At 44.2% G+C, this 19,714-nt stretch overlaps 1 protein-coding gene across 2 annotated transcripts in view; it reads left to right on the top strand.

The window, feature by feature from the left end:
• The window catches only part of LOC119971132 (putative phosphoenolpyruvate synthase), a 167,233-nt gene that overhangs the window by 108,225 nt on the left and 39,294 nt on the right, over nucleotides 1-19,714 (top strand). For both annotated transcript variants that reach the window (XM_038806299.1, XM_038806297.1), the window contains exons 23-27: nucleotides 2,769-2,843; nucleotides 6,330-6,422; nucleotides 15,898-16,026; nucleotides 18,212-18,296; nucleotides 19,268-19,356. In XM_038806299.1, coding sequence (XP_038662227.1) covers nucleotides 2,769-2,843; nucleotides 6,330-6,422; nucleotides 15,898-16,026; nucleotides 18,212-18,296; nucleotides 19,268-19,356 — 471 coding nt within the window. The remainder of the gene's footprint in view (nucleotides 1-2,768; nucleotides 2,844-6,329; nucleotides 6,423-15,897; nucleotides 16,027-18,211; nucleotides 18,297-19,267; nucleotides 19,357-19,714) is intronic.

Below are 19,714 nucleotides of genomic sequence, written 5' to 3'. Positions count from 1 at the left end.
TTTTTCACAAAAAGAATTTAGAGTCCTCAATTCATTTTTTTTTCCAATTTAGCAATAATTTAGTGTGGCTAAGGGCAGCACGGTGGCGCAGTGGGTTAGCCCTGCTGCTTCACGGCGCCGAGGTCCCAGGTTCGATCCCGGCTCTGGGTCACTGTCCGTGTGGAGTTTGCACATTCTCCCCGTGTTTGCGTGGGTTTTGCCCCCACAACCCAAAAGATGTGCAGGCTTTGTGGATTGGCCACGCTAAATTGCCCCTTAATTGTAAAAAATGAATTGGGCACTCTAAATTAATAATAAATTAAGAATTAGCGTGGCTAATCCACCTACCCTGCACATCTTTGGGTTGTGGGGTTAAGACCCATGCAGACAGGGGGAGAATGTGCAAACTTCACACCAACAGTGACCCGGGGCCGCAATCGAACCCTCAGCACCATGAGGCAGCAGTGCTAACCACTGTGCCGCCGTGCTGCCCCCTCTGTCTCCAGTGATAAGACTGCCTGCAGTTCCAGTAGTGACCACTGCTCCCGCTTGGCACTGCTGGGGCTACAGAGATGTGGCGATCTGATTCACTAGCAGCTCTGAGGAGGAACTCCCCACCCCTGAGGGACAGAAATCCTGCCTCCAGCCCATTAATGGTGGGTAGCCATTCTTCCCCTGGGCGGGTTACCCACTGACTCTTCAGTTAGGAGGCAGGGATCACGGTTCCCCATAAAATCTAGCCCAAGTTGTTCCTCAACAGAGAACTATCCGGATTCAAAATAAAATGCAGCATGATAGCTTGACTATATTAATTAAAAATTGAAAGAAATTATTTTAGGATTCAGCTAGTATCTGGACGTATTTCCACCTCTCAGGCAATTAGTTTTGTATCCACCTGCCAACCACAGATGCTGAGTGATTCGAATATATCTCTCTGCAGGCTATATGCCTGTTGTTTTGTTTACCTGACAAATAGAACAACAGGCATGTAGCCTGCAGAGAGACATATTTAAATCACTCAGCATCTGTGGTCGGCAGGTGGATAGAAAACTAATTGCCTAGGCCTGATCATACATATTAGTGACTTATGTGGAGACAAAAAAGGAGTACAAATGTGACATTCCAGCTGATGATCTATCATGTCCCGCTGATCAATGCCCAAATTGTACATAGATTAGGAACTGAGGCTGGGACGTTCTGTGCCCACTGTCGTGGGTTCCCCATAGCAGATGCAGCATGCCACTCAAATCTTCATTGTCTTCGCCCGCAACGTAAGATCCCACTCTGAGTCACAACCTCCAGTGTGGTGCGGAGGGGAGTGGTGCAGTGCTAAAGGTATTGGGCGGGATTCTCCGGCCTACGAACCCCGTTTACCCGCACGACGCGCCCCCCCCCCCCCCCACACTGGCAGCGGGATCCTCTATTCCGGCAGCTGGCCAATGGGGTTTCCCATTGTGGCCATCCCATGCCATCGGGAAAGCCGTGGCCATGAGTGCGCAGTTGACAAAGTGGAGGATCCCGCCGATGAAGAATCTCACAGGTTAACTTTTAGATCAGACTTAGGCCTGACCTGGGTGATCTCTCATATGGATGCAAAAGATCCACGACTCTATCTCAAAGAAGAGTAAGGGCCCAGTGTCACGGCCGGTATTCACACTCAATCAACAGCACTGAAAAACATTTCTGGTCATTATCACATTCCTGACTGGGAGTTTGCTGCGTGCAAATTGGCTGTTACATTTCCAACATAACAGTGACTCCACTATTTAATAGGCTGTAAAGCACTTAAGATATGCACTGGTCATGATTAGTGCTCTATAAATATGTCTTGCTTACTCCTTTTAAGGAACTTAAGGTAAGATGACTTGTCTATTTGTTAACAAATGTTTTAAATATATTGCAAAAGTACAAATGCTCGTCCTTTATCAAAATAATACAAGAAAATGTACCAAAAAAATTGTTGCTCTAATGCAGCAATTTTGCAAATTTACTTCAGGCTTCAAAGATGGCTGTTCAGGCTTAACGGAGAAGCAAAGCCTCCAAGATGCAGCCCACAAACACATAGGAAAATCAGAATTGTACTGGCCACAATGCATTTAGCCTTCTTGAAAAGCGATAGCAAACAATTTGGTGTGGGATAAATGCTGCAGATGGATCCCTGAGCTAACTGCAAGATTTCAATCTCGCCAATAACAAATAGCTTTTCGCAGAGAACTAAAATTAGACTCAGTTATCTCACTGATTAGCTATGCAACAGGAAAACCATAGTCCAATCATGCTGGTAAGGTAACCAAGTGAAGGAAAAGTTCCAATCAGTCTTTGGAAACAGACTATTTCTGAGTTATTGTATTTCCTGACCCGTTAAACAACATTAGAATACAATGTCATATACAGCAAGCTCAATATCATGAAAGTATTTTTGACGTGATTTGTCCCAAGACCAATTATTCTCGGTAAAGGTCTTAATGTCTGGAGTATTCCATTGCTCGCAAAGAATGTTAATAACTATGCAATTAAGTCATCTTGCTTGTTCCGTGACGAGCAATATAATTGAAAGATGTTTGATATTGGTGGAATGCTTTCAAGAATAAGAGTTCTATATGTGGTGTGTGACCCTTTGATGGTCAGTTACGTAATGACTAAAATGTTTACTGTTTACAGGTTGAAATTATTACAAACATTCCATTCTGATTTCAGTATGGGGGGTATTAGAGTTGACTTAAGTTTAAAAGAAAATTGTCTCGATATTTTTAAAAATTGAACATTTGATTCATTCATTTTTCTTCCAGGGCATGAATTCCAACATGGAGCAGAATAATTTAATTACGCAGAAGAATATGAGTGAATTTGAACTGCTAGGAAGGGTACATTCTTGACTTTTATTTCTGCAGTACAAAAAGCTTACTCTGTAAAATGCATTGGGTAGATTTTTACCCATCCCCCGCCAGTGAGTTTGGAAGAGGTAGGGTGAGTGTATAATTCTTTGTATGGGCTTCTCACTCACGTCTGCCTTGGCCACTGTGCAGTTTTACACTCGGGTGGTCTTGCCTGCCCATCTTCCCCAATGGAGACCCTTAAGTGGCCAATTATTGACAACTTCAGGGCCGTTTCCCATGCAGCTTCAATTTTCAGGCTGGTATGAGGAGTTCCAGGTTATGGAATATCCTATTCCAGGGTATGGAATACACCTATAATGTCCACGCCACCATTGGAAGAGGGATTTTGCACCTGCCTTGGCCAATATTCTTTCCAAAATAAATATCACAAGAATCACAAGTTGGGGCAGCACGGTAGCATGGTGGTTAACATGAATGCTTCACAGCTCCAGGGTCCCAGGTTCGATTCCCGGCTGGGTCACTGTCTGTGCGGAGTCTGCACGTCCTCCCCGTGTGTGCGTGGGTTTCCTCCGGGTGCTCCGGTTTCCTCCCACAGTCCAAAGATGTGCGGGTTAGGTGGATTGGCCATGCTAAATTGCCCGTAGTGTCCTAAAAAGTAAGGTTGGGGGGGGGTTATTGGGTTACGGGTATAGGGTGGATACGTGGGTTTGAGTAGGGTGATCATGGCTCGGCACAACATCGAGGGCCGAAGGGCCTGTTTTGCGCTGTACTGTTCTATATTCTATATTCTATATTCTAATCAACTCAATGGATCGTCGTCTCTTTCTGGGACCTTGGTTTGTGTAATTTTGAGTGTTGCATTTGCCTAAATAGATGAAAAGCCCAAGATTGTCCAGATTTTTAAAAACCCTAATGCATGAGTCAACTCGGTGCCACTTCTCTGAACTGTCTCCGGACTTTTAAATGTTTTGCTTGAACCCTGGTGACCAGAATTTTGCACTGTCAGCACATATCCATCCCATCGTGAAGGATGGCTTCATCTGACTCTGACCTTGCCTCAGCTTTGCTGCGGAGAGTCTCATTCATGCCTTTGATAGCCTTAGATGTAGTAATGCCAACACACCTCTGCTGGCTTCTCACATTTCACCTCAGTAAACCTGGGGTTATTTAGATCCTTGCTGCCCACCTCGTATCTCTACCAAGGCCTGTTCACTCATTATCCCGTGGCACGCTGTTGGACTTGTATAACCTCAGGTACTTTCGACCACTTTACTTATTCAAGATTTTACCTTAGGTGCCTTTATTTACGTGGAAACAAACCACAAACACAAGTTCAAAATTCAACAATATGTATTAACACAATTAACCCTTATATTACCCACAAAATACCAGAGGTACCCATGATCAATGTATACTACTCGCAAAGGTGGCTTGGTAGGGCTATGGATCTGATTGCTGGAATTTCTCTGGACCCTCCCTCCCTCTCTCCCTCCCTTCCTTCCTCTTTCCTTCCTCCTTCCTCCCTCCCTTCGTTCCTACCTACCTAAGGTTTGGTCTGGTCGGGTCTTCACATCTCCAATGTGGTTAAGGTTACCTCGCATGCCGCGTTTTCACTCCTAAGGGGTCGGAATGTCTGCATTTATCCCCCTTTGGCCCTTGCGCCCTTTTCCTACTTCCTCGTGGCCTTTTGCCAATGGCATATTGAAAATGTATCCAATGATCCGATTGATGCCCATTTGACCTGGGCTCACTCCAGGTGTCCATCTGGCCGTGTTTACACGTATCCCTTGCCAAAAAAGGTGACGGTGGGAACTCTAGGCACCTGAGAGTTTGGTCCGACCTGGGTTCGCAACAATAGGCCGGTATATTTCAATTGGATCGATTATCGCTTGGTGGCCGGTTGACAGGGCAGGTCCGGACATGTCTTGGCAGCCTGTCTGACCTCTAAGTGTATTCGAACTTGGCCAGTCCGAATTCCCATGAGGCTGTGCTGGAGCGACTGTGGCTTGTTTTAAAGTGTCCAATTCTTTAAATTAACACATCCAATTTTAATCGGGCCTTAATCTAGGCCTTGCTAGCTTACCACAGCGTCGATTCACATTGGTTCCGAGTTAAGCAATGGTTCAATTTTAGAACTCTCATCCTCATTTTCATATACCCCCATCATTCCTACCAGTCTTTCCAATCTCCTCCCTTGGACGTAATCTGCACTCCTCCAATGCTGACCGCTTGAGTATCCCTAATTCTAATCGCTACAGTTGTGCCTTTGGCTGCCAATGCCCTCAGCTCTGGAATTCTCTCTGTACATCACTCTGCCTCTCAATATTTTTCTCTCTACCCCTTTAAGGCACACCTTAAACCACCTCTTTGACTAGGCTTTTGGTCATCAGCCTCAATATTGTCTTACATTGCTCAGTGTCATGTTTTGTTTGATCATGCTCCGGTGAAGGGTTTTATGTTCTACCACATTAAAGGTGCTACAAAGTACAAGTTGGTGTTGCTGTTTCCCACAGTACTGTACAATTTGACCATACACCTTAATCTACTGATTAAGCTGTATACTCATTGATGTAAAATAGAACCAATACTGGGCCCAATTCTAATCCCTGGGAAGTCTGATGAATTGCTCTTTATCCCCTCCCACTACGTCAGATGGAATTCCTGTCACAAATACCCTTGCTTGCTACCCTTCTGCAAGTTCCACACTCATACTAAAGACCCCACAACTTTGCGCTGAACAGGTAGACATGCATGTTGAACTTTGTCACATGTCTTCAAGAAGAACAGGCATGACATGTCACAGCACTTCCTCAGGACATCTCAAGTGCAGTGTGATCGGCTCTTTGAGCTCCATAGGTGCAAATGCAGGAAAGTGCTGCGCCTAAAGGAAAAAAGAAAACAATTATATTTATAAAGTGCCTTTCACAATCATATGGATGGCAAAAGCGTCGCATGGCCAATTAAATACTTTTAAGATAGTCACTGTTGTAATGTACAGCAAACAATTTGTGTACAGCAAGGCCCCATAAACAAGTCACAAGCTGCCAATTACCAGAAATGATATGAAGTGAACAAAGCAGTTAAGAGGCTGGAGTAAATTTGCATATTGTTATAATCCACTTTAACTGTTATTTAAATACCATCATTTTTATCCAATAGCTCTGAAGGAGTGAGTACAGAAGTAAATTATAACCCCACTTTCTGCTTAATTAAGTGCCCCAAATTTATACCACACTCAATGTGGAATGTGGAGTGGCATGTGGAGTCTGATCCACTATATCAGATTGGGCATTGCTACCTGAAGCTTGCAACATATCAAGGTAACCAACGCACCCTGTAAATGCACCCAATGGACCAGGAAATGTATGTAAAATCTGCTGACTGCTAAGTAGCAGTTAAAGTGTGCATCATGGCAATGCCAACATGTGACATTCCAACAAATAAATCTCCTGCAACAATTTATACATGTAAGTATGAATTGATAATGAAATAATGAATTATTTTGTTGACCAGGTGGTGAACGAATTATCATTAAACGATGTTGCTTTGATTAATGGAGATTCACCCTTATGGAAGAGAATCATCAATGCAGCTCAATACGTACAGGTAAAGTTTCTTGTGTTATCACGGTCTTGTCTATTTTTTATATCACCAGAGATAGTTTTTGTAACCGTTTTGAATTCAGATTGCTGTTGCCGTTTTTCCTGTAAAGCAAATGAACTCAACTATCTAGATCAAAACAAATTACTGCGGATGCTGAAACCTGAAGCAAAAACAGAAAAATGCTGGAAAATCTCAGCACGTCTGACAGCATCTGTGGAGAGGGAACGGAGCTAACGTTTCGAGACTGGAGTGCAGACAGGCAGTGATTGACACACAGGATGACCAATGAACACACAGAACACAGCGGCCAATCACCAGACAGGACACGACCACTATAAAGCCAGAGGGCACTAGTTTTCCCGCTCTCTCGGGATCCAGCCTCTGAGACAGTCAGAGCTTGTGAGCAGCAACGAGAACAAACACCATGTGGTAGTAAGATAGTCTGGTCAGGTTAGCCTCAGGTCCCCAGTCAAGTCAGCATAGTGTCAACCCACAGTTAAAGCATTTATTATAGTTAAGTGTTCAATAAAATCGAGTTGCATTTCTTCAAGTGTTGGAAGCCTGTCTCTCTCACCACTGCAGTAAACGCAGTCCTCGTAGACCCAGCTTACCCAACACATCACACATGTCCATCCTTAGCCTGCTGCAATGCTCCAGTGAAGCCCAGTGCAAACTGGAGAAGCAGCACCTCATCTTCCGATTAGGCACATTACAGCCTTCCGGACTTAACATTGAGTTCAACAACAACCTCCACCTTCGCCCCATTTCTATTTCTATCAACTTATTTTAATTTCCTCTGTTGACCTGTATCCCCTGCACCATTGTTCCCCTCCCCCCACCCCATCTGTTCCCTGATGCTAGTTGCCCTTTGGCACACCCCTCACCTTTGTTCTTCCATTCAAATATTCTAATCTCTTTATGTGATGCTATCAGCACACTTCCTAGCCTCAATCACCGCCATTTACATTCCTTTCGTCTTTCTGTGCACGGCATCTTTGTAAATGTCCAGCCCCACCACTCCACACCCCCACACGACAGTCTAAATCTGACCCTATTTCCATTTCTCTCCAGCTTTGAGAAAGAGTCACCCAGACTCAAAACATTAGCTCCGTATTCTCTCCACAAATGCTGTCAGATTTGCTGTGATTGTCCAGTATTTCTGTTATTGTTTATGTAAACCTTCATGTCTCAATGATGGAAAACATAGGAGCAGAATTAGGCTGCTCGGCCCATTGAGTATACTCCGTCATTCAATCATGACTGATATTTTTATCATCCCCATTCTTCTGCCTTCTCTCCATAACTCCAGATCCCCTTATTAATCAAGAACCTATCTATCTCTGACTTAAAGATTCCAGATATTTTCTAAATAATCTATCTAGGTTATAGGTCAAACAATCCAACATGGAAAGCACCTATATTGCATTGCTCACTGCTGCACCCTGCTCAATTACATTCCATGTGTAAGGACTGCTGATGTGTCATGATGCAGCTGCTCAGTTGCTGTTGAGGAGAACAACGAGCACTCAGTCTGCTCAGCTGATGTGTAAGCTGTTTTATATGGAACTAGCGGCCTGTCACCCAGGTGTCACTTATCATTCACCTTTTCGACTCTTATCAGTTCTTGAAGCATTTTCCGAAATGCACCCATGCTCTCCTTGTGACTCAAAGGCTGCTGCCCTCCGTGACCAGTCCTGTCCATACCCTCTGGGTTGGAGAATTTCTTCTGAATGGCGCAGAGAGCCCCTTCCACTTGGAGGCTGCATCGGTCAAAGCATCTCGATGAGGACAGCAGGAAAGCATGGGGTCTCCCGGCGGCGCCTGTCCAGAATAGCACGGGCCCTCTGAGCTCCCTTCTGTTTCAAACCTTCAGGCAATGAGAAGCTCACTTCGGACTTTTACTTGCCTTTTAAAATTGCCCTCCCATTGCTAGGTAGTTCCTCAACCTGTGATTGGCACTTATTGGGATTTTTCGTTTGAAAATCACGTCCTGTCACTGACATTGGAGCAACGCTGGGTCAGGAGCAGGAAATCATAGGATCCCTACAGTGCAGAAGGAGGCCATTCAGTCCATAGAGTCTGCACCGACCCTCTGAAAGATCATGTTATCCAGGTCCACTCCCCTGCCCAATCCTGGGAACCCGGTAACCCCAGCTAACCTTTAGGACACTAAGGGGCAATTTATCTGGTGGGGGGGGGAGGAAGGAAAAGGGAAAACATCTGGCGGGCAGGATTGTAAAATTTCGCACTACCAAGAAAATGATTCGAAGTTCTACACTCTGGTGGATTGAAGAACAATCCGTGTCTGGGGATCAGCTGTCCCTATAGCACCTTCTAGTGGGTAAAGTAGATATGACGGGTAAACCAGGAGATTGTCAATGCAATTTTTATTTGAGTGCTTTCTACTGGTGTTACAGGGAAATGTTATAGTTCAGTGCAACATTTAAGCTGTGCCACTCCCGCAGGATGTTTGCACAGGACTTTTCCATAGACAGCACTAATTATGTAAAAACAAAGATTCTACTGGTGGCTTTCCACGCACATTGCTAATGTAAATTCGTAGGAATAGAACCATGGGCGGATTCTCCCAATGGGAGACTAAGTGCCGACGTCGGAGTGAAAAGCGGAGTGTTCCATTCCGGCGTCGGAGGCCGCTCCTCGCCCCCTATTCTCCCACCCCCGCGTAAAAGCGGCGCGTGTAAATTACGCGGCCGGCGCCACGTAAATGACGTCACCCACGCATGCGCAGGTTGTCCGGCGCAAACCCACGCATGCGCGGTTGCCGTCCTCCCTGTGGGAGCCCCGCAAGAAATGTTGGAGTGATCTTGCGGGGCGGCGGTGGAAAGGAGTGCATCCTTCAGAGAGGGTGGCTCGCCGAGCGGTGGGCACCGATCGCGGGCCAGACCCCTTTTGAGCGCCCCCCCGGTGCTCGATCCCCCGCCCCCGCAGCGTTCCCGCGCTGTTCACGTCGGCAGCGACCAGGTGTGGTCGGCGCCGGCGGGAACATGTCGTATTGGGCAGGCCGCTCGCCCCATCCGGGCCGGAGAATCGCCGCTCACCCGTTACAAACGGCGACCGGCGATTATCCTAGCGGCCAGCCGTAAATCTTGACGCACCAGTTTGGGGGGGGGGGGGTGGGAGAATTGCGTGCGGGTGCCGGGGCGGCGTGACGGGACAGCATGGGGGGGGGGGGGGGGGCGGGGAGAATTGCGCCTCATGTCTCCAAAATCTATTAAGAATCAATTAAAAGCAATGGTCATTTCATGGGATGAATTTTACTCAAATGCTATCATTTTTAAATGATAGGTGTGTGGAGTTTTCACATTCTCCCTGTGTTTGCGTGGGTTTCGCCCCCACAACCCAAAGATGTGCAAGGTAGGTGGATTGAATACGCTAAATTGCCCCTTAATTGGGAAAAAAATGAATTGGGTACTCTAAATTTATTTTTAAAAATTAAATGATAGGTAAAGAGTGGTCACGCAATATGAAATTGCATTTAATCCCAGTTTACAATTATTTATGTATTGAAATTGAAATGGAAATTCATTAGTGAGGTAAAAAGAAATAAAATATATAATTCCGAAAATGTGTTAATTACATAGGTGGCCCAGAAATGAAATGGGGTAAAATGTATTAAGGGAATAAAACATATACATCAAATATGTTTGCTGCAAAGTGTATTCAAGAGATAGAGGTAGTAATCATTAATAACTTACAGATGAACATACAAACATGATTGACTGGCAAAGGCCCAGTTGTCCACCGAGCTTGTGGGCTTAGGTGTGTTCCAGTGTCCTATAGATTACAATACAAACATCTTGAGCCATGCCATCTCCTGGGAGAGTCAAGATACAGAGCAAGGCTAATTGGCAAAATAAGTCCAACCCTGCTAGACAATCAAAACTAGTCCATGAGCTCATCTGACCCTGGTACACATGCGAGGATATCTATCTATTGGATGAGGTGATCTCAGCTCCGCGTAAAGCAGGCCCAAATCTCTCTTGAGAGAATTTCCTCTCTTAAATCAATTATCAGTCAGGTGGGAAGAGCTAAGATTGTTTCTAAAATCGCACAGTGGTTAGCACTGTTGCTTCACAGCGACAGTTACCAGGGCTCGATTTCCGGCCTGGCTCACTGTGCGGTGACTGCTGGTTCTCCTCGTGTTGGCATGGGTTTCCTCCGGGTGCTCCGGTTTCCTCCCACAAGTCCCGAAATACTTGCTTGTTAGGTGAATTGGACATTCTGAATTCTCCCTCCATGTACCCGAACAGGCGCCAGAGTATGGCAACTCAGAGATTTTCACAGTAACTTCATTGCCGTGTTAATGTAAGCCTACACGTGACACTATTAAAGATTATTATTAAATTTCAAGGAGGGAGTGGTCAAAATGTTTTATATTGTATTGATATTGTGAGGGCTGGGATTTGAGAGGTGTGCCAGGAATATGGAAGCATGAGATTTTATTCAAATAGGCAACAGTTTTTAGCACTGGGTATATTCTGGAAAGGTTTAGCATTCAGCATGGAAGAATGGGGACCTCATTGGAAATATTACTATTAGGGGTTGACGGTGAGGTCTGAATGTCTGGTTAGCGGAATTATTTTGAATTTATTTGGACACTCAATGTTGTGATAATGTACTATACGATGCTGACCCTGAATTTCTTCATTGTCAGTTAACACTGCTGCTATTATTGTGCCAAAGTGTTATCCTGTTCATCAGCAGAGGGTGCTTCATGCAGATGTCGTAGATAGGTTAATAATAAACTTGTGTAAATATTGGTATTATCAATGTATACAACAACTGTAAGCAGCTAAACACACAGGAAACCTGAGTGGAAAATCAGTGAGCCTATTGTCCCCCAGTTTGACTCAAATCTCTCTCTGGCATCTATAACACAAATCTTCCCTCTGTGTTGACAGCAAGGCCACACAGTTGGAATACTGTGTGCAATTCTGGTCACCTCACCACAAAGAAGATTCACCAGGGTGTTGTCTGGGATGGAGCATTTGAAAAATGAAAATGAAATGAAAATCGCTTATTGTCACGAGAAGGCTTCAATGAAGTTACTGTGAAAAGCCCCTAGTCACCACATTCCGGCGCCTGTCCGGGGAGGCTGGTACGGGAATTGAACCGTGCTGCTGGCCTGCTTGGTCTGCTTCAAAAGCCAGCGATTTAGCCGAGTGAGCTAAACCAGCCCCTGAGCTATGAAGAGAGGCTGAATAAGCTCGGCTTGTTTTCTTTGGAGCAGAGAAGGCTGTGGGGCGACCGAATGGAGGTGTAGAAGATTTTGAGGGGCACGGACAGGGTGGATAGAAAACAGCTGTTCCCTTTAATGGAAGGGTCAATAACAAGGAATTGTAATTTTAAGGTGCATGGCAGGGGCGGGATTCTCCGTCCCGCCAGTCCCGTTTTCCAGCGTGGCACTCCCAATGCCAACAGTGGCATCCTCGGTTCCGGTAGCCGGCCAATGGGGTTTCCCATTGTGTCCATCCCACGCCTTCGGGAAACCTGCGGACATGGGTGCGCTGCCGGCGAAACAGAGGATCCTGCCAATGGAGAATCCCGCAGAGGGATGTGGAGGGGATTTGTGGAAAACAATATTCAGATAAAGCATGCTGGGAATCTGGAATGCACTGCCTGAAATGAAACGAAATGAAAATCGCTTATTGTCACAAGTAGGCTTCAAATGAAGTTACTGTGAAAAGCTCCTGGGAGGGGAGTTGAGGCAAGAAACTTTGCAATTTTCATAAAGTACTTGGATGAGTACTTGAAGTGATCTAATATTCAAGTCTATGGGCCAAGTGCTGGGAAGTGGAGTTGGTGTAGCTTAGAGTAGGGTTTTTTTGTCAGGGGAGGCTTGATGGGCTGAAGGGCCTCTTTTGCAGTGTATGATTCTGTGATTTCGATGGTGAAGGTGGCAATATAGGTGGCATCTGTCCCCACTGGGCAAGCAAGGATCAAGGTGGGTGAAGGAAACTGAACTTTCAAAGGAGGATCGCCATGCCCTTTTAGTTGCGGTAGAGAAGAAGAGACAAAATGTTATTGTAACAATGTTCCTCCAAGTCAGAATAGTCAACCATGCTGCCTATAGGTTGGTGGCGTTGGCACTTGGCCAAATCCCTCAATCCCAGGAAAGTAGATGAAGACAGAAAAAAAAAATCAATGATCTCACCGGATCTAGCAAGGTGAAGCACTACCAGTGGTGTGCCTTTCCTCCTTGGCCAAGCATGGCTACTAATTGAGCTTGCAAAGTTGTAATCCTTTTCCCAAGCATCAGAAGGATGTGACCCTCAGGCGGACAAGCCACCATACCGGCCCCTCAGATGGAAGTAAGCACTAACTTGCTGGGTCTAGATGAGTGACCCAACATCTACAACGGTAGATGGTAACCCTAACTGCATGCACACAGATTTCCATCCTCTTGTCCCCTTCTTCCCAAGTTAGTTCAAGCTTATTTTGAAAAGAATTGTTGTCAGGATGTGCGGTATTGCTAGCGAGGCCAGCATTAACATCCTACGCCTGATTGCCCCTCAGAAGTTGGTGGTGAGCTGGCTTCTTGAACCGCTGTCATCCATATGGTCTAGGTACAATCATTTTCCAGGGATTTCATCAAATAATAGTGAAGGAGCAAGCATATAGTTTCAATCAGGATGGTGTATCGCTTGGAGGGGAACATGCATCGGCTGCCCTTGGCTTTCTAGATGGTAGAGGCCGTGAATATAGAAGGTGATGTCGAAGGAGCATTGGTGACTTGCTGCAGTACATCCTGTTAATGGAACATACTGCTGCCATTGTGTGTCTTTGGAAGTAGGGGCGGGGGAACGAATGTTTAAGGTGGTGGATGGAGTGCCAATCAAGCGAGCTTCTTTGTCCTGGATGGTGTCAAACTTCTTGGGTGCCATTGGAGTTGCACTAACCCAAGCAAGTGTAAGGTATTCCATCAGACTCCAGACTATTGCCTTGGAGTTGGTCGGCACCGAGCACAATCCAACATTTTACATGGCCACTCCCCTCAACACAGCTCCCAACCTTTACTTAAATATGTTTTTTCTCTTTCACCTTTAAAGCCATAATTCACAACATCTCTTTGAACTTAACTGTCTTCAAAATATAAAAGTCTTTCACGTCCTCTACTGCCTCCACTCTTGGGTTAAATTAAAAACTTAATAATCTTTCCCAGGCGTACTTATGACCTTTCCTTAAGGGGAAAACCTCTTCTTCCCTCCCTTTAAAGTGTAACAGTTAAAAATCCAAATCTTTGCCTACCTACTCATGCAAATATCTATTCATGTTGAAATAACTTGGCGCTATTCACTTCAAATGCCTGCGTAGACAGTCTCCATCTCTCTTTCACTCGCTCTCCCTCTCTTCTCTCTCTCTCTATCGCGCACACACACCATTTCCAAAGGCCAACTGAATATCCTCAAAAATATTGCAATAATGACATTTTCATCACAGTGGTCACTGTAGGAAATGTAGGAAATTAAGTCGCCAATTTGTGCACAGCAAGACACCACAGGCAGCAACATCATAATGACCAGTTAGTTGGCTTTTAGTGATAAGTTGAGAGCTGCTATTACAAACAGAGCAGTTGAGACAGTGGAGCGAGCCTGTACATCTTCAGGATTACATTGGCAGAGATGCCCAGTGATAGTCTTGGAGAGACACACTTGCTCGGAGAGGCCCTTGTAGGGTCAGTACACCCTGAACACACATCGGTACGGTGGTACTTGGTGGGCTGCTGTCCTCAAATACTGGACAAAATGGTGCCCTCATGGAGAAAAGCCACAACTTGATTGAAATCTGAGTCTGAATTTGAGTTGCGGACAGAGGGCAGTTGGAGATCCAGAAACTGCCTGTTGGGAAGAGGAAGCAGGAGAGTAAAATGAAATATTGGTGTCAGTGTGAACATAAGAACTAGGAGCAGAAGTAGGCCATCTGGCCCCTCGAGCCTGCTCCACCATTCAATAAGGTCATGGCTGATCTTTTTGTGGACTCAGCTCCACTTACCCCTCCGCTCACTATGACCTTTAATTCCTTTACTGTTCAAAAATCTATCTATCTTTGCCTGAAAAACATTTAACAAGGTAGCCTCAACTGCTTCACTGGGCAAGGAATTCCACAGAGTCAATGGGTTAAAGGTTTCTGGGAAGCCCTGAGCCACTTTTTATAATTCCGCACTAACTGAAACAGGAAGCTGTCAACTTAATCTTCTGAGTCTAACTTGGATGCAGGAACAATGCAAATTCAGAACACATCTGTGTACTTCAACAGCTGTGCAATTTAATCCACATGGCTTTGCCAGCCAAAAAGTTTGCACTGTTAGAAAGATTCCCTGTCGTGAAATAAGCACGTAATTGTACTCAAAAGCATTGGAAAATGAATTTCTTCAGGTCTTGAATTTAAAGTAAAGGACAAGGCAATTTGATATGAGCATGTTATTATTCGTACTCAGTGCTACTATCATACATCACCTTTTCACCCCATTTCATGTCAAAAGTTCTGGAATGAAAAATAACTTATTGCAATATTCACCATCTTTGTTCAGGGTTTCAAAGATCATAGGAATTGTTTTATGAAGAAGAGCAAGGTCCACTTAGCTCATCTTCCACCATCCTGGTCGTCAGATGGTATAAAGATAATGGCATGTAGCCAGCTAACAGTCTCTATTAATTGGACTACAAAGACCCAGACATGAATTGAGGAAAATTCTCCGCCATTGTCACATGTTCCAAGCTCCCCCACAACATGTTGTGTCACAAATATACTCATATCCCTGTAACCCAAAACGTGACAGGAAAAGCAGGCTGGGTGGGATTCACTAGATGTCCTTTCAGTGCTATGACCTGCATAGAGAGAGACCATCCTCCCACCTGTCGGAAAAAGGGGATATCTGAGGGATAAAATGTACCGCTGTTAAGCAAATTAAATCTTTCAAATTGAACCAATTTTCTATCCTGACAAATTGTGGCTTAAGGCTGGCCTGTGAAGATAAGGTGACTGAATTTGCTTTGACCATATGATGTTTGCAGAACTGCTGGGTTCCAATGACTGACGACCAAGGACTTAGGACAATAATAGTTCATAAGTACCCTGAGCAGCTCCTATGTCAGCCGTGCTCCGGGCAGAACTTTCCTGCTATCCACCCATGACCCTTCATGCGTCGTCGCAGCATCTACCTGACCACCAAGTCGACAATGTTTATAATTTGGAAAAAGTGGCTGGTTTATTGTTTGCTGTATTAGGAGAGTGTTCATGCCAGAGGAACTATTAGCTAATGTATGTAAAAGAAAAAGTGGTAAGGTCCATTTGAGAAACTGCACAGGCTTTGAAATTTAATACAATAAAGATTTTATTGCAGTGTTTTTCAAAATGCATCACCCTCTAGCTCGGTATATGTTAAGCCATATTTGAGGTGCTCCTTAGTCTGCATCAGTTATTACTTAATGTTTAACTGTGTTGAAATCACTTCCAGTATATGACTACTGCTGACTCAAGAGCAAACAGATTAATGGCAAAATTGAAGACTTTTCAGATTCAACCTGCAAACAAAGCTCAAGAATTTTACTTCAACATAGATCGGCAGCTACCTGAATATTTTGAGGTGGGTGACCATTTTGAATATGGCTGCTTGCTCTGGAAGCCAGTTATATAGAAACCTTGAAAGATTTTTCGCACAGAAGGAGCCCATTTGGCCCATAATGAGTATGCTGGGAAAAAAAAAGCAGTCTAGTTTAATCCCTTTTTCCAAATCTTGGTCCATAATCCTTCAGATTATGGCGCCTCAGGTGCTTATTCAAGTGTTTTTTAAAAACAACTGAGGGGTTCTGCCTCTACCATCCTCTCAGGCTCTGACTTCCAGAACCCAACAAATCTCTGGATGAAAGAACTTCCCCACTAACCTTCCGCGAGTTACATTAAATCTATGTTCCTAGTTATTGACCTCTCTGCCAATGAAAATAGGTCTTTCTATCCACTCTCCTCAGAATTTTGTGTACCCCAATTAACTCTCCTCTCAGCCTCCTCAGTTCCAAAAGATAACAAACCCAATCTATCCAGTCTTTCCCCATTGCTTAGATTCTCCATTCCTGGCAACATCCTTGTAAATCTCTTCCATATACTCTCTAAGAGGACCATATCGTTCCTCTAATGCAGTGTCTTTCAAACTTTTTTCCTGGCGACCCACTTTTCCCAAATGACTGTCCCTCATGACTCACACCACATTCACTTATTATTCAGGTGAGCCTGTCCTCACATCCAAATGATTATAATTCATCTTCCTCACTTATGACGGTAAATTGCATTCATTTCTGCATACTTAAAAGCCAAGATGTTGCATGGCAACAAAATAAGTCCACCTTGTATTTTTGCAAATTTAACTTGCAAACAAACAGTTTTACATCTCCAACACTGACATCGCTGGTTTTGTCCAATCAGACATTTCCAACTCAAAGACGTGATTTAACTATGGGCCCCAAAGTACCAAAAGGCTCTGAGGATTTGACGCGTCGTGTACCATCCCACCTACCTGAACACATTCCCTGATCTGAGATCACTGTATCAACGTGAATTCAGCTATAAAGAAATACGATAAATCTAATTCCTCTCGTCAACATATCAATTCAAAATAAATGTCTAAGATCAGACGATACACTCATCTACAGTGCATCAGCCATCCACGTTTTTCAGGCGTCGTCTCACTTTGAAATTGATTCAACAGCAACGTTTTTCAATGCACAAGGGGAGAAATAATGAGCTGGATTGTGAGATAATAGCAATGCTCGTCAAATTCTAAAGCCATTACCTGCCTTGATGGCTGGAAATTTGAGACTTGGGCCAAGTCCACTGACCAGGCAAGCTGCAGTATTGCTCCTACGGTCGCAATCTAAATGGGATTCACTCTACATTTAAAAATACACATACCTTTCCCTTTCGTAAAGTGCATGTACCTTGAATTGTATGAGGTAGTACTAAGCTTTTCCCCCACATCAAAATACTTCATGCTGGCTACGTCATTGTCTGAGAGGTCTTCATTGTAATACCGCCTTCTACAAATTGCATGCTATAAACAGCACAGAACTAGACCTAAATGTAACCTAGTGTTGATCTCGCAGCCATCCCAAATATTAGGTTTCATAATGAAACATTGTATTTGTCTATTGGGTAGGTATTAAATTTAACCTTATGAATGCACACTTTTTGAACAGAATCACATAAGGGCAGGAAAACGTGTCAAGCGTCTTGAGTGTTTTTGGAGTTGCACTCATCCAGGCAAGCCTAGAGTACTCCCTACACTCCTGATCTGTGCCTTGTAAATGGTGGACAGGCTTTGGGGAGTCAAGAGGTGAGTTGCGCGCCGCAGGATTCCTAGCCGGTGACCTGTCCTGTCAGCATTTCTGTGGCTAGTCCAGTTCAGTTTCTGGTCAATGGTAACCGCCAGTAATCTCCCTCTGACAGTTTGGGCATATGTATTACACTCCCCGCTCTTTTTTTCTTCAAGAGTTCAGCACATGCGGCTTCAATTGGTGATACTTCTGGAATACCATTCCTTTTCACAGCTGCGATTTCTGCTTTAACCGATACTGTGATACCCGTCGCCTCCTATTTTGTATGACGTGCCATTTTGAAACCATCTCCTGTCTGATGCTGAAGATTTAACTACATGAAATTAAGAAAAATGGAACTGCTTGATAAGGACAGATGAAACACTATTCTTTTCATGGGAATCCTTCCCAAGTGAATACAATGTATATAGCTGTGATATAAACCCTTTTTAAAATTATTTTTAGGCATGGTGTACATCATTGTCAAAATCAAGTAGCTCTGGAATGTGGAATGCCGTACTTGTCTCAGTTTTGTCACAGGGGAAAACAAGTATGTATCAAGTATTTGCTAATATTTTTTAGTCTGGGTCACAAATATGTTGCTATGTCTAGCATCCAATCTATAATTATTTGGTGATGTAGTGAAATCCATACTAAATTTCGATAATAATTAGCCTGGAGGAGCAAGATGGTGTATTACCCGAATCTACGCACAACAGTGGAAAGAAACCCTGTCGTCGGTTTTTAAAAATTAATTCATGGGATGTGGGCATCGCTGCCATGAGGGCAATTAAGAGTCAACCAAGTTGCTGTGGGTCTGGAGTCACATGTAGGACAGACCAGGTGAGGGCGACAGATTTCTTTCCATAAAGAATATTAGTGAACCAGATGAGTTTTTAGTGACGGTTGACAATGCCATTTTGGTCATCATTGGACTTTTAATTCCAAATTTCACCATCTGCCATGTTGGGATTTGAACCCGGGTCCCCAGAGTATCACCTTAGTTTCTGGATTACTATTCTAGCGACAATACCACTCACCACTGTCTTGTCCTGGTTTAGAGACCAGGGCCATGAATTTGGCTTCCATAGCGATGTCACATAATCCTTGCACACTCCCGGGGGTTCATGTCGTGCTAGCAGCTGCTTCCAGCCACAGCCTATCCAGTGCACGCTGTTGAAAAGGGTACCCATATGGGCCACCCCCTGGTTACATCAGAAGTAATTGATGTGATGTTGCTGTGATACATCTTGTAAAGAGATCTTTTTTCACTTCAGAGATGAGAAAGAATAGCTCTTGTCCTGTTGTACCCCACAGTAGAAAATAAAAGTCTCCGGTTCGGACTACGAGTCCCTAGTAACGGGAGTAATCTGTGAGGAAGTAAACCAATTTGGGGGCCATACAATTGGGCCGATTTACTCAGAGAAGACCCCAAATATGATGATGGTGTGAAAACATTGGCATACCTCTGCTTCAATAATTTAGAAATTTCCTTAATCTTTCATGAAATTAATTTTACAGAGTGGACCTCTGAACTATTGGCTGATGTTGCTGTGTTGTACAGCACCTGCTCAGATATTGTATCCGCTGACATTCCATCATGCATAGAGGCAAGTTGAATCTCTGATCATTTCTTCTGACTAGAAATTAGCCATAAAAGTAACTTCAAAGATCAAAGAGCATGAATGGGCATTAGGAAGGAGGAAGCCGTGGGAGATTTATTTTGCAGCTTGCAGCTAAATCATTGAAAAAAATAACAAGTTGCTCTCGCTCCTCTTGGGGTTGTAGTGGGAGCGTTGAAATTAGACGCAGTAACAGGAGGAAGTCCATAGCCTGTTGTATAGTGAGAAATTTGAATAACTTTCACAGAAAACCCGCATGGAGATACAGCTGGTGATAAGGAAGGCAATGGAATTTTGGCCTCCATAGCTAAAGGAAGATTATAAAAGTAGGTAACTGTACCAGGCA

Source organism: Scyliorhinus canicula, chromosome 9, assembly GCF_902713615.1.
Source record: "Scyliorhinus canicula chromosome 9, sScyCan1.1, whole genome shotgun sequence".
NCBI classification, from domain to species: Eukaryota; Metazoa; Chordata; class Chondrichthyes; order Carcharhiniformes; family Scyliorhinidae; genus Scyliorhinus; species Scyliorhinus canicula.
The sequence above is the reverse complement of the archived record's forward strand: the minus strand, read 5'-3'. Positions and strand labels throughout refer to the sequence as shown.